This window comes from Entamoeba dispar, genomic scaffold (assembly GCF_000209125.1).
Source record: "Entamoeba dispar SAW760 scf_1105229457847 genomic scaffold, whole genome shotgun sequence".
Lineage (NCBI taxonomy): Eukaryota > Evosea > Mastigamoebida > Endamoebidae > Entamoeba > Entamoeba dispar.
The window spans coordinates 14621-27257 of NW_001852897.1; the positions used below are offsets into that span (position 1 = coordinate 14621).

Below are 12637 nucleotides of genomic sequence, written 5' to 3' on the forward strand. Positions count from 1 at the left end.
AAATATTTTATTATTTTAATTTAGAATTTTCTTATTTCATTAAATGTAGTTTGAATATTGTTTATTTGTGTTTTCATCTCTTTTATTTCTTTTTCAAACTCTTTTCTATTGTATTTCGTGTTTTTTGAAATATTTCATTTGAGATTGTTCGTTCTTCTTCTTTCTTTTTTGTTTGAAGTTCTTTAATATTTTCTTCTAATTCTTTGATTTTATTTTGAAATATGTTAATTTCTTATTTGTTATATTCTTCTTTATCTTGTGTTTTTTATTTATGTTATTTTTAATTTATTATTATTGTAATTTTATTTCATTTCTTTGTTTTTTGTTTTTGATTCCTTCTTCGATTGTTTTAATATCTTCACTTTTCCAATCTTTTGTTTTATCTTTGAATTCTTCTTTGTTTTTCTTTATTGTTTTCTTCTTTCTTATTGAATATAATTCTTGGAGAATTATATATTCTCTTTATCTTCTTATTTTTTATGTATTTTTAATTATTCTCGTTTCACAACTTCACTTCTTATTCTTTTATTTTTCAATTTAATTTCATTTATTGTTAATAATTTAGATTTCTTATTTGTATAATGTTTATTATCATTATATTTACTTTCTTTCTTATTTGTTTTTATTTGTATTCTTCTTTTTCTATTCACTTTTCTCTTGTTATTTCTTTTATCATTATTATTATTCATTTTATTGTTATTTCATTCTTTCTTTTCTTTGAACCTGAATACCTGTTTCTTGTTAGATTTTCATTACAAGACTCTATAACATTACTCAATAGCCATTGCAACAAAATTTGTTGTATATTCTGAATTGATAAAAGGATCTTATATGAAAGACTAAAAATAAAAAGGATTAAGTAAAAAATAGAAAAAATACATAAAATGAACCACCAATAAAAAAACATTTGAAACCATTTTAAAAAGAGAGTGATATAAATAAGAGTATAGCCTAATTTGGTAGATAACAATGATGATGCTAACTTAATTTTCAAGAACAAAAGAGTGACATTTTATAATGTTTAACAATAAGTCTTTAAATTTCCATAAAACACAATGCAAAGAACATAATGTTTTTATAATATTTCTAAATTTAGAGAAATAACAAATTACAAAAAAAAATAATTTACAAGATTCCGGAGAATTTAATGAAATTAAATTTTAAAGTATAATTTATTAAATAAAAATTAATTAATTAAGTATTAATAGAATCTATGTCTATAAATTATAATTTATTAAAAAAGATAAATATATAAAAAAGAATAAAGGATAGAAAAAGAAAAAACAGGAAACTTATATTAATAAAAGATGGCGTTTGTTTCTTCAGTCAATAACATAAAGGTAAAGTTAATAGAAAAATAATTGATAGAGCAAAATATAAGATTGTTATTATGGGAGATAGTGATGTAGGAAAATCTTCATTAGTGAAAAGATTTGTAGAAGATGCTTGGAGTGATGAAAAACCAGCCAATCAAAGTAAAGGGGTTTATGTTTGTGGTATTCATTTTATATTTTAATGAAGATAAAAAGTAACAAAGTAGGTTACTAAAGAAATAACTGTAAATAACCAAACAATTAAATTTGAAATTGTTGATCTTGCTTTTGATGTTGAGGCTACTGCATCTGATTTTTCAGGGGCAAAAGGATGTATTGCTGTATTTGATTATTCATCACCAGATACAATTCAAAACGTACGTAATTTCCTTGGGATTGCTGATCGATTTGTTTCTGATGATGGATTCCTTAGATGTATTATAGGTAATAAAGCTGATATGGAAAAGAAAGTTGAGGAATCTGTTATTGAAACTATTAAAACATCATTAAATGTTTCAAAAGTATATGAATGTTCTGCTAAAACAGGTACTGGAGTGAAAGAAATGTTTGAAGATATTGCCAAGAGTCTTATTGAACAAAATGCACCTGTTGATAATAATAAAGGTAAAAAAGGAAATAAAGCTAAGAAAGAAAAGAAAAGAGGATGTTTACTGCTTTAAAGAGAAATTGAGATGTTTTGAATAATTTTTCATTTTATTTTGAATCAAAGAAATGTCTAAGCCAAAGAACATATTTAAAATACAAACTACTAGTGATTTGTTGGACTTGGAATAATATCACCATTAGCAGTTAATAAAAGGTAAGGATTTTCTGATAAAGAGACATCATCATTAGGTAGTGGAGTTGTATTAGTGTGAGCTTGATTTTCTTGTGAATTGAGAGATGAAGTGAGAGGAGGAAGAACAAAAGAATCATTAGGGATAGGTTGAATAGCTGAAATAGATGATTTTCGATGAGAAATAGGAGAAAGAGATTCTCTAGGAATAGAAGTTATAGAAGAACGAGCATTCTGTGATTGCATTGCAATAAACTTAAAAATATTATTTTTTTATTAATTTTTAATTTTTCTTTAATTATATTTGTTGTTTAGACTGAATGTTTTTATTAATCAAAAGGATTATTTTTTTTTTCTTTTTTTATTTTATTGTTCTTATCAAAATGGTGTAGTTATTTAATTTGGTTTATTTGTTTTCAAATTTTAACAATAAGAAGTATGATTAAACTTTGGATATTAGAAAAAAGAATTTAAAAAGAAGAAAAAAAAAAGAAGGTATGGAAATTTTTAATTTTTGATTGAAGAAAAAAATAAGACAGAAAACTTTAAAGATCAATTCAATCATGAAGAAAATTGATGTTTATTCAATGCAAATTATTTTAAAGTACCTTGAAGAAGAAGAAGATTTTATTAACGTTGTTTTGGTAAATTCTAAATTTAAAGAAGTATTAGATCGTTTAAGAACTAATACAATACAAGTAACTAGATCTTCAAGAAAACTATTCCAGTTCATTCAAACACAACGCGTATTTTCTAAACATGATTTTATTATTGGTGGTCTTCATCATTATGTTATTGACTATTGTATTGATTATCATACTTTTATCAAAAAACAAAATTTTAGAATTATATGGAAACGTATTAAGTTTACTTCTCATGACCATGAAGAATTTGGAAATCAAATTCCAGACTGTGTTCATATCATTGGTGATTACGCTTTTGAAAGTTGTGATTTTGAAACAATTAATCTCCCTACTTCTCTTACAGAAATTAGAAGAAGTGCATTTCGTCTTTGTACAAATCTTAAAGAATTAATTATTCCTAATTCTGTTAAAGTTATTGGTGATAGTACTTTCTATGAATGTGTTAGTTTAAGTAATATTTCATTACCAACTAGTATTAAAGTATTACCAGAGAATTTATTTGGTGATTGTTTATCTTTAACAACAATTCATATACCATCATCAGTAACTCAAATAGCGAATAATTGTTTTGAAAATTGTGCTGGTCTGATTAAGATAGTTATTCCTAGTTCTGTAATTTATTTGGGAGAGAATTGTTTTTGTTCGTGTGAATTATTAACTTCTGTTGTTCTTTGTGGACAAAAAATAATTCCTAATTATTGCTTCTCAAGATGTAGTAATTTAATTTCAGTTGAATTTGATACTTCATTAGAACGTATTGGAAATAAGTCTTTCTTTAATTGTATTCATCTTTCAAAGATAGACTTGATAACTTCTTTAAAAGAGATTGGAACAAGAGCATTTAGTTGGTGTAATGCATTAAAACAAATTGATATTCCATCAAGTGTTAATTATATAGGGGAGGGAGCATTTAGTAATTGTCTTAATCTTACTAAATTAGTTATACATAGTGAACAATGTTATATAGAAGAGCATTTATTTGATGGTTGTGATTCATTAGTTCAAATGAAACTTCCACTGATAAATAATATTTACCCATCAGCAACTAATGACCATGAAAATGATATTCTTAAGAATAATCATATTTCATCTAAGGCAAAAATACATTCATTCCATTTCAATCAAAATATTAATTCAATGATATTTGATAATAATACTGAGAGAATTGAAGAATTAAGAATAGATATACCATCAAATATTACTTCTTTTTATCTTTCTTCATCAATTACTTCTTTTCGAACAGAATGTTTATTTGCTAATATTAAAGAATTGGTATTTTCTTCTTTATCAGATGATAGGTTAATAACTATTTTAGATTTTAAAAATGTTACTAGAATAGTGTTACCATCAACTTTAAAGATCATTCATAAAGATTCTTTTTCTTGTTGTTCTATTAAAGAAATACATATTCCTAATTCGGTAACTAGAATAGAAGACCATTCATTCTATTCATGTAAATTATTAGAGTCTTTATTTATTCCATCTTCTGTTCAAAATTATGGTTCATATGTACTAGAAGATTGTCAAGCCTTAAAACAAATTACTTTTGAAAATAAAGACTTTATTGTAGAAAATGAAATAACTTATGAAGAATATACTAGGTATATTAAAAATAATATTAAAACAAATAAGGTTGTATTAGGTTCTAAAGAATCTTCATTAACACAAATACCTACTAATTGTTCAGTTTTAATTTATGGCTTTCTTCCTTCACTTCAATTAAATGAAATACCTCCAAATGTGATTTATTTCAATAATATTTCATTCCTTAATAGTCAATTAACTTCTTTAACAATTCCTTCTACTGTGACATCATTTGTACCTTATGGTTTATCCACCCTTCGTAATCTAAAGGAGTTATCTTTGTATAAGAATACTATCTTATCATCTCAATGGATCTTAGATTCTATGACTTCTTTAGAAAAAGTTAATCTTATCGATGGAAGTTTGAGTGATATGGTCGTTAGTTATGACTCTTTTCTTAGAATGAGAGCACGAGGAGTTTTTCTTCCGAACGTTAAATGGAATGAAGATGATGAATTAAAATATGGAAAAAGGCTTACAATAAATGAAAAAGAAGATTTAGTTTTTGAAGATAACCTTCATTCTTATAAATCACTAAATATTAATGAGCCAATTAACCCATTTGAATTTCACTCATTCTTTTATTTAAGAACAGTTAAATTAAGTGATGAGATTAAAGAAATACCAAACTGTTGTTTCTTTAGGTGCTATTCACTAAGCCAAATTAATATTCCAAAACATTGTACCTCAATTGGAATGTTTGCTTTTAAATGGTGTGAATCATTAACATCTTTATCTATTCCATCTAATATAAAAATAATAGAAGACGGGGCATTTTATGGATGTATCAGTTTAAAAGAAATCTTCATTAATAATAATAATATCAAAATTGGATTTGATGCATTTGGTAAATGTGTTTCTCTTGATTTTATTAACATTGGTGGAATAAATATTAAAGAGTACCCTTATGAAGTGAACTATCAACAAATGAAACAATTTGAGAATATTGGAATATTATGTTCTAATGTCGTACTTCAAAATGATGATATTAAAATATTTGGAAGTAATATTATGAATGATGAATGTGTCAAAAGGATTGATGATTGTTGCTTCAAAGAGAACAAAGACATGCATAAATTAATAATTCCAAAGCATATCAAAAGATTAGGAAAATTTAGTTTTAAGGATTGTACTTCTTTAAAAAGTGTTAGTGTTCCATCATCTATTACATTAATACCATATTGTTGTTTCGATGGATGTAGTTCATTAGAAAAAGTAGAACTTCCAAAGGGAATTGTATTTGAAGAACATTGTTTTTGTAAATGTTTTTTAATAAAGAGTGAGTCAATACCAAATAATTTCATCGACCTTCAAACACAATGATTATATAATTTTAACTTTTAGAAAGACTTTAAGTTGATTTTTACACAAACTATATAATTTCTAAAGTAAAACAATATGAAAAAATTGCTTTTAAGAAATAAACTAGTGATGTGTTCTTATCTTTGTTTTTTATTGAAGTCTGAACGCCTGTAGGAAGTTAAATCAAGTACCAACATAGTTGTGTCAAATGAAATTGATTATAATTGGTTTCGACAGGAGTTGGTTCATGCCATAAATCAAGCCATTGTCCATTTAACTTACCTTAGAGCCTTAACTTGAGAATTTGTTACACAGTTGAGAGAATTTAAAACAAATGTTTGAGTCTTAGTTTCAAGTTCATTAAAAAGTTATTTTTCTATCATATTAATTTAAGACATACACTTTAAAGTAGTTGACAAGGTAAATTTCAAAAGGGTATTTAATTTTATGGATAATGAAATATTTCAATAAGGGTCATTTTCAATTATTTCTTTTTGATATTTGATTTATGTTGGTTGTACTAGATAATTTGTATTTTGTTTATTATGTCTAAAAGTTAAATAATGAAAGTTGTGAATGTTTTCAATAGAGTATTAAAAGGTTTTATTGTCTCTCATTTTGACAAGCAAATACATTCATAATGAAATGATAATAAACAAGTTATCTAAGCCTTAAAGAATGTAGTAGATAAATGTTATATACTTTTATTAATTAACTGTAAATGGTCTATAGTTATAATCTCTTTACAGTTAATCAACGAGTCAATCAGAATACTAAGAACATAAATAAAAATCTAATTTATTTAATCAGTTATTAAAACTTGTTTTATGATTAAATTTTTTGTTATTTTAACATCAACAAGTTCATTATTAATATTTAAAGGTTGATGAAAAGAATAAAATATTTTTACATTTAATACTCTACCAAATTGTTAATATTTTTGTAGTTCGATGTCCATGAATAAATTTAGAAATGTTCAAATAGTCATGACAAGGAAATCTTTCATTCTATGATAACTTTTATTATTGTAATTTCATCTTTTGTTTTATTTTTCTATTATTTCCTCTTACGATAATTTTATTTTGTATTGAGAAATTAGACACAACAGATTATTAAGAAGAATTATGGATATTATAGATCGGTAACATTTCTATTATTTAGAAATAGTCATTGTTTTGATTATATCAAAATATTTATTATTAAAATATGTTGATTAGATAATGATTTCAATTTTATCTTATATAAAATACTCAATATTAAATTATATTTTCATTTAAGTATTAATTTACGTAGTAATAGATTGTTTAGTGTTGTATGATATTATGTAGTAGGTTTCATTAAACAGATAGTATTCATTTTAAATCAATTAACTATTTTCCATAATTGTATGATCCATTTTTAGTAATAAAGGTTTAAGTTATTTTTTTTTAACATTTACAGAGTTTGGTCAAATGTAATATGTTCAATTGAATGTATATTTGTTTATTTTATGTATGACACGGAGGTGTAAAGATATGAAACTTGGATTAGAATTAAAATGAATTGATATTATTCACAACTCGTTTATTAAGAAGAATGAAAGACACAACAAAAAAACCTTACAAACTATGAAATAAATATTTTGTGATAAGAGATTAAGTTGTGTGGAATATATGTGTTAAAAAAAAAGTGTTGATTGACAAAACAGAGATCAATTCTTCCAATAGTCATATTTAATTGGACACAACTTGTAAATGAATCACGTCCAATATGTTAGTGATGTTAGAAGATGGACTTTTCTAATTCTAATCAAAACAAGAAACAACAATCTCTTTCTATTATAAAACAATACCTTCTCTCTAAGAAAATACAATTTGCAAAATAATAAGCATCAATACAATTTATGTTTCTTGGTATTTGTATTTGAGTAAGATGTCCACAATCTTTGAACCAATATAATCCAAACGTGTTACTGTGGATGATAATGAGATTTTCATACCAAAGAAGCAATAACTTGGGAGTTCTACCAATGAAGATGGTAGTAGAAGTGATTTGATATGATAACAATTTGTAACATTTCTTCATAAAGAGAGGTGATGCATTGAGGAAGAATGATTTCTTTGAGACTAAGACAACCATTAAAAGAACCTGATCATTTTTGATTGAAGATGATAATGGATATTTGTTAGAGAAGTGTAAAATACAAACGAAGAAGAAAGGAATAATAGTGTTGAAGGTAAAACAACAGACTGAGTGGAGTATTTGAGAATGGATTTTATCCTAATGAGATAAAGAAGTAAAATTCAAATCGAGTAAAGAAGTGTCTTTGCAACTAAAACAACACCAGTCTCCAATTCTATGGTCAAAGCAATGAAGTAAAATAAATGATTTGTATTTATGGAAACAAATATTTTCAATTTTTGATAACTTTGAAGAAAGGTGAATTAATTGTAAATTCTCACAAGATTCAAAGATTGTATCTTCTGGTTCTGTTATAGAATCAGAAAGAGATACTTGAGTAATTGAACATTTTTATTAAAACAAATAGTTTTCAGAGAAGAAATAGTTCTAGAATGATAAGTGATGTTAAGGATCTTGGTAATAACAACCAACTCCAAATTTAACTAATGTTGAAGATAAAGAGGAGTTTGAAATCATAACCAAGAAAAGGATAACATCAATTTGGTTTAAATAAAGGGGATAATTTATTTCAGTTAGAGAAAAACAATTAAAGAATGTATTTTGAATACCATAAGAAAGAAATTGAGGCAATTGAATTAATTATAAATGATTACAAGATTTAAAACCACCAATTCCAATTCTAGTAAGATTTGAAGAAAGGGTGATAGAAAAGAAGGAATAACAGTTATAAAAACATTTATTGTCTATTTCAACAAAAAGATTTGGGATATAGAATAGTTTAATTAGTGAAGAATTAAATAGATAGTCATCTAGGTTTGTTAATAATTATTGGAAAGTTATTACTGTAGAGGATAGAACTCTCTTTTGAATGTAATTTTTCTAAATTGGACTGGTTTTGAATGTTGTTTAATAACCACACAATATTGTAAATAACTAATTTGGTAATGAAAATGATATTTTATAATTTGAATCAGAATAGGGATTATTTTAAGAATAGACACAGAATGTCTGAAGATGAGAAGAAGTAAATAAAAAGAATACTTTTAACAACAAAATGAAAGGAAATAACAACAAATAAATAAAGAAAATAAATATAATAAAAAAAAAAAAAATAAAATAAGAAGAAATTTAACTTATTTTAAGCTTCTTGTTTAGAAACAACCTTAAGATGGGCAAGTTTCTTATCAATATTAGCTTTCAATTGAGCATGAAGCTTATCAGCAGTTTCCTTATCCTTTCTTCCAAGAAGTGCAAATCTGTTTTCACGAGCAAGGAATGCTTCGAGATCACCTTTAATTTCACTACAATCAAGTTGTAATCCTGGTTTTCCTTGAGCAACTAATCTTGGATCATATCTATATAATGACCAATAACCACTATTAACAGCCATTTTAGCTTCTTCAATTGATTTTTGTAATGGAACACCTTGTTCTTTACATGGACAATAAGCAATAATAAGAGAAACTCCATTATATGATTCAGCTTCTTTAAATGCTTTAAATGCTTGTGCTGGATTAGCTCCAAGTGAAATTGATGCTACATAAACATCACCATAAGCCATAGCAATAGCTCCAAGATCTTTCTTTGGTCTCTTACATCCTGATGATGCAAATTTAACTACAGCTCCAAGATTTGTAGCTTTTGATTTTTGTCCTCCAGTATTTGAATACATTTCTGTATCAAGAACAAGAATATTAACATTATGTCCAGATGCAAGAACATGATCAACTCCATTATATCCAATATCATAAGCCCATCCATCTCCTCCAACAATCCAATGTGAAATCTTAATAAACATATCACTATTTTGTTCAATAAGTCCAAGTACTTCTGATTTATCTTTTTCAACTGCTAATAATGGTTTAACAGCTGCATATATTTTTTCTGATTCAGTAGCATCTTCTTTTTTAGCAATCCATTCTTCAAGATGAGTTTTAAGTTCATTAGATAATTTTCCTTCAGCAATAGCTTCTTTACAAATTTGTTCAAGATAAAGTCTTCTTTGTTCATTAGCTTTAAACATACCAAATCCATATTCTGCATTATCTTCAAATAATGAATTACCCCAAGCTGGTCCTCTTCCTTCTCCATCAACTGTATATGGATTAGTTCCCCATGTAGCTCCCCAAATTGATGAACATCCTGTAGCATTAGCAATAACTGTTCTTTCTCCATATAATTGTGTAATTAATTTAACAAGAGCAGTTTCATTACATCCTTCACATGCTCCTGAGAATTCAAGATATGGTTGATGAATCATAGTTGTCTTAATATTAGCTCTATCTGAAAGTGAATTCTTTGCTGAAAGAGTCATAGCAAAGTCCCAATTCTTTGTTTCAACTTCTGAAACTTGTTCAAATGGTGTCATAGTTAAACATTTAACTGGACATGCTGTAGTACAAACTTCACATCCTGTACAATCCATAGCTGATACTTGAATTCTAAATTTATATCCTGCTTGTTGTCCTTTTCCATCAATTTGTACAAATTCTGCTGGTGCTTTACCTGTTTCTTCTGGTGTTAAATAGAAACATCTAATAGCAGCATGTGGACAATAAAGTGAACACATATTACATTGGACACATTTTGATGCTTCCCATGTTGGAATTTTAGTTGCAATTCCTCTCTTTTCATATTTAGTTGTTCCCATTGGCATAAATCCATCAGCTGCAAATTTAGATACTGGAAGTTCATTTCCTTTCATTGCAAGTTGTGGCATAAGTACATCTGTAACAAATTCTGGTGCTTCAATTTTATTAATTGTTTCTATTGGTGCATTAGCCCATTCTGCTGGTACTTTAACTTCAATAAGTCCATCAAGTGATTTATCAATAGCATCATGATTCATTTTAACAATAGCTGGTCCTTTTGCTCCATATGTTTTTTGAACTGCTTCTTTAAGAAGAACAATAGCTTTTTCAAATGGAATAACATTAGCAAGTTTAAAGAAAACAGTTTGCATAATCATATTAATTCTTCTTCCAAGTTTTACTTCTTGTCCAATTTTAATAGCATCAATAGTATAAAATTTAATATGTTTTTCTGCAATTACTCTTTTAAGTGATCCTGGAAGTTGTGCTTCTAATTCTGCTCCTGTCCATGGACAATTAAGAACAAAAACTGAATTTGGTTTAGCTGCTTCAAGTAATTTATATTTCTTAACATAATTAGGGAAATGACATGCTGTATAATCTGCATTTTGAATAAGATATTGTGATTTAATTGGTTTTTCTCCAAATCTAAGATGTGAAACTGTAACTCCTCCTGATTTATGTGCATCATATGAGAAATATCCTTGTACATACATATCTGTATTTTGTCCAATAATTCTAATAGCATCATGATTAGCTCCAACTGTTCCATCTGATCCAAGTCCCCAGAACATACATTGTGTAGTTCCTTCTGGAATTGGATTGAAATTTTCTCCAATTGCAAGTGACATATTTGTAACATCATCTTCAATACCAACTGTAAAATGATTCTTTGGTTCTTCAAGTTTAAGATTATCAAAAACTGCTTTTGCCATAGCTGGTGTAAATTCTTTAGATCCAAGTCCATATCTTCCTCCAACACATTTAATATGTTTTCCTGCATCAAGAAGTGTAGTTGCAACATCAAGATATAATGGTTCTCCAAATGATCCTGCTTCTTTAGTTCTATCAAGAACTGAAATCTTTGTAACAGTATTTGGAATTTCTCCAAGGAAATGTTTGGCACTCCATGGTCTATATAAATGAACTGAAATAATTCCTACCTTCTCTCCTTTTTTCATAAGATAATCAACACATTCTTCAAGAACTGGTACTGCTGCTCCCATAACAACAACTACTCTTTCCGCATCTTTTGCTCCATAATATTCAATAATTTTATAATGTCTTCCTGTTAATTCTCCAACTTTATCCATATATTTTTGTACAATTTCTGGTACTTTAAGATAATCTAAATTAGATTTTTCAACTGCTTGGAAAAATACATCTGGTCCTTGTGATGTTCCTCTTTGACTTGGATGTGTTGGATTAAGTCCTCTTTTATGTGCTCTATCAACATATTTCATATCAACAAGACTCTTAATTTCTTCATATGTTAATTGATGAATCTTTTGAATTTCATGTGATGTTCTAAATCCATCAAAGAAATGCATAAATGGAAGTGATGCTTCAAGTGCTGAAAGATGTGCAACAATTGCAAGATCATGACATTGTTGTACATTATGTGATGATAATAAACAAAATCCTGTTGATCTACATGCCATAACATCTGAATGATCTCCAAAAATTGAAAGTGCTTGTCCTGCAAGTGCTCTTGCTGTTACATGGAATACACATGGAAGATGTTCTCCTGCAATTTTAATCATATTTGGAATCATTAACATAAGTCCTTGTGAACATGTATATGTAGATACAAGTGATCCTGCTGCACATCCTCCATGAACTGCTCCTGATGCTCCTGCTTCACTTTCCATTTCATATACATCAACTACTTGTCCAAAAACATTCTTTCTTCCTTGTGATGCCCATACATCTGCATTTTCTGCCATTGGTGATGATGGTGTAATTGGGAAAATAAATGATACATCACTAAGTGCATATGATACATAAGCAGCTGCTTGATTTCCATCAACTGATTGCATTATTATTAAATGATCTCTTTTTTCAATTTCTTCCTTTTAATATTCCCAGGGTTTACTTATGACGTGGTTCTTTTCTTCGATATTTCTTCTTTTTTCTCTATTCTTCCTCTTTTCCTTATTTCTTATCTATATTCTTATTCTTTTCCTCTATTTCTTTCTTTTGTATGCGTGGTTCCATCTGTCTCCAGAACAAATCGAATTTACTTCTCACTCGATATGAATAAATTCTTGAACATCTTTTGAACTT

General features: G+C 27.0%; 3 protein-coding genes across 3 annotated transcripts, besides 10 other annotated features; 2 read left to right on the forward strand and 1 right to left on the reverse strand.

Moving 5' to 3' along the window:
- Positions 1 to 828: part of a repeat region that runs on past the window's edge.
- A 244-nt stretch (positions 829 to 1072) lies between these two features.
- Positions 1073 to 1128: a sequence feature (AT_rich).
- Positions 1129 to 1141: 13 nt separating this feature from the next.
- Positions 1142 to 1259: a sequence feature (AT_rich).
- Positions 1260 to 1307: 48 nt separating this feature from the next.
- Positions 1308 to 1993, forward strand: EDI_233870 (uncharacterized protein; the record flags this gene model as incomplete). The annotated part of the gene is made up of 3 exons (XM_001733884.1): positions 1308 to 1312; positions 1354 to 1489; positions 1541 to 1993. 3 exons carry the CDS (start codon positions 1308 to 1310, stop codon positions 1991 to 1993), a joined length of 594 nt encoding a protein of 197 aa, XP_001733936.1.
- A 372-nt stretch (positions 1994 to 2365) lies between these two features.
- Positions 2366 to 2415: a sequence feature (AT_rich).
- A 35-nt stretch (positions 2416 to 2450) lies between these two features.
- Positions 2451 to 2480: a sequence feature (AT_rich).
- Positions 2481 to 2672: 192 nt separating this feature from the next.
- EDI_233880 (uncharacterized protein) lies at positions 2673 to 5660 on the forward strand (the record flags this gene model as incomplete). Its single annotated transcript, XM_001733885.1, has 1 exon — positions 2673 to 5660. The coding sequence occupies one exon, from the start codon at positions 2673 to 2675 to the stop codon at positions 5658 to 5660; it is 2988 nt and encodes a 995-aa protein (XP_001733937.1).
- Positions 4356 to 4377: a sequence feature (AT_rich).
- Positions 5661 to 6420: 760 nt separating the features above from the next.
- Positions 6421 to 6491: a sequence feature (AT_rich).
- Positions 6492 to 6817: 326 nt separating this feature from the next.
- Positions 6818 to 6927: a sequence feature (AT_rich).
- Positions 6928 to 8808: 1881 nt separating this feature from the next.
- Positions 8809 to 8880: a microsatellite.
- An 18-nt stretch (positions 8881 to 8898) lies between these two features.
- Positions 8899 to 12390, reverse strand: EDI_233890 (pyruvate dehydrogenase, putative; the record flags this gene model as incomplete). Its single annotated transcript, XM_001733886.1, has 1 exon — positions 8899 to 12390. The coding sequence occupies one exon, from the start codon at positions 12388 to 12390 to the stop codon at positions 8899 to 8901; it is 3492 nt and encodes a 1163-aa protein (XP_001733938.1).
- Positions 12391 to 12457: 67 nt separating this feature from the next.
- Positions 12458 to 12551: a microsatellite.
- Positions 12552 to 12637: the final 86 nt, after the last annotated feature.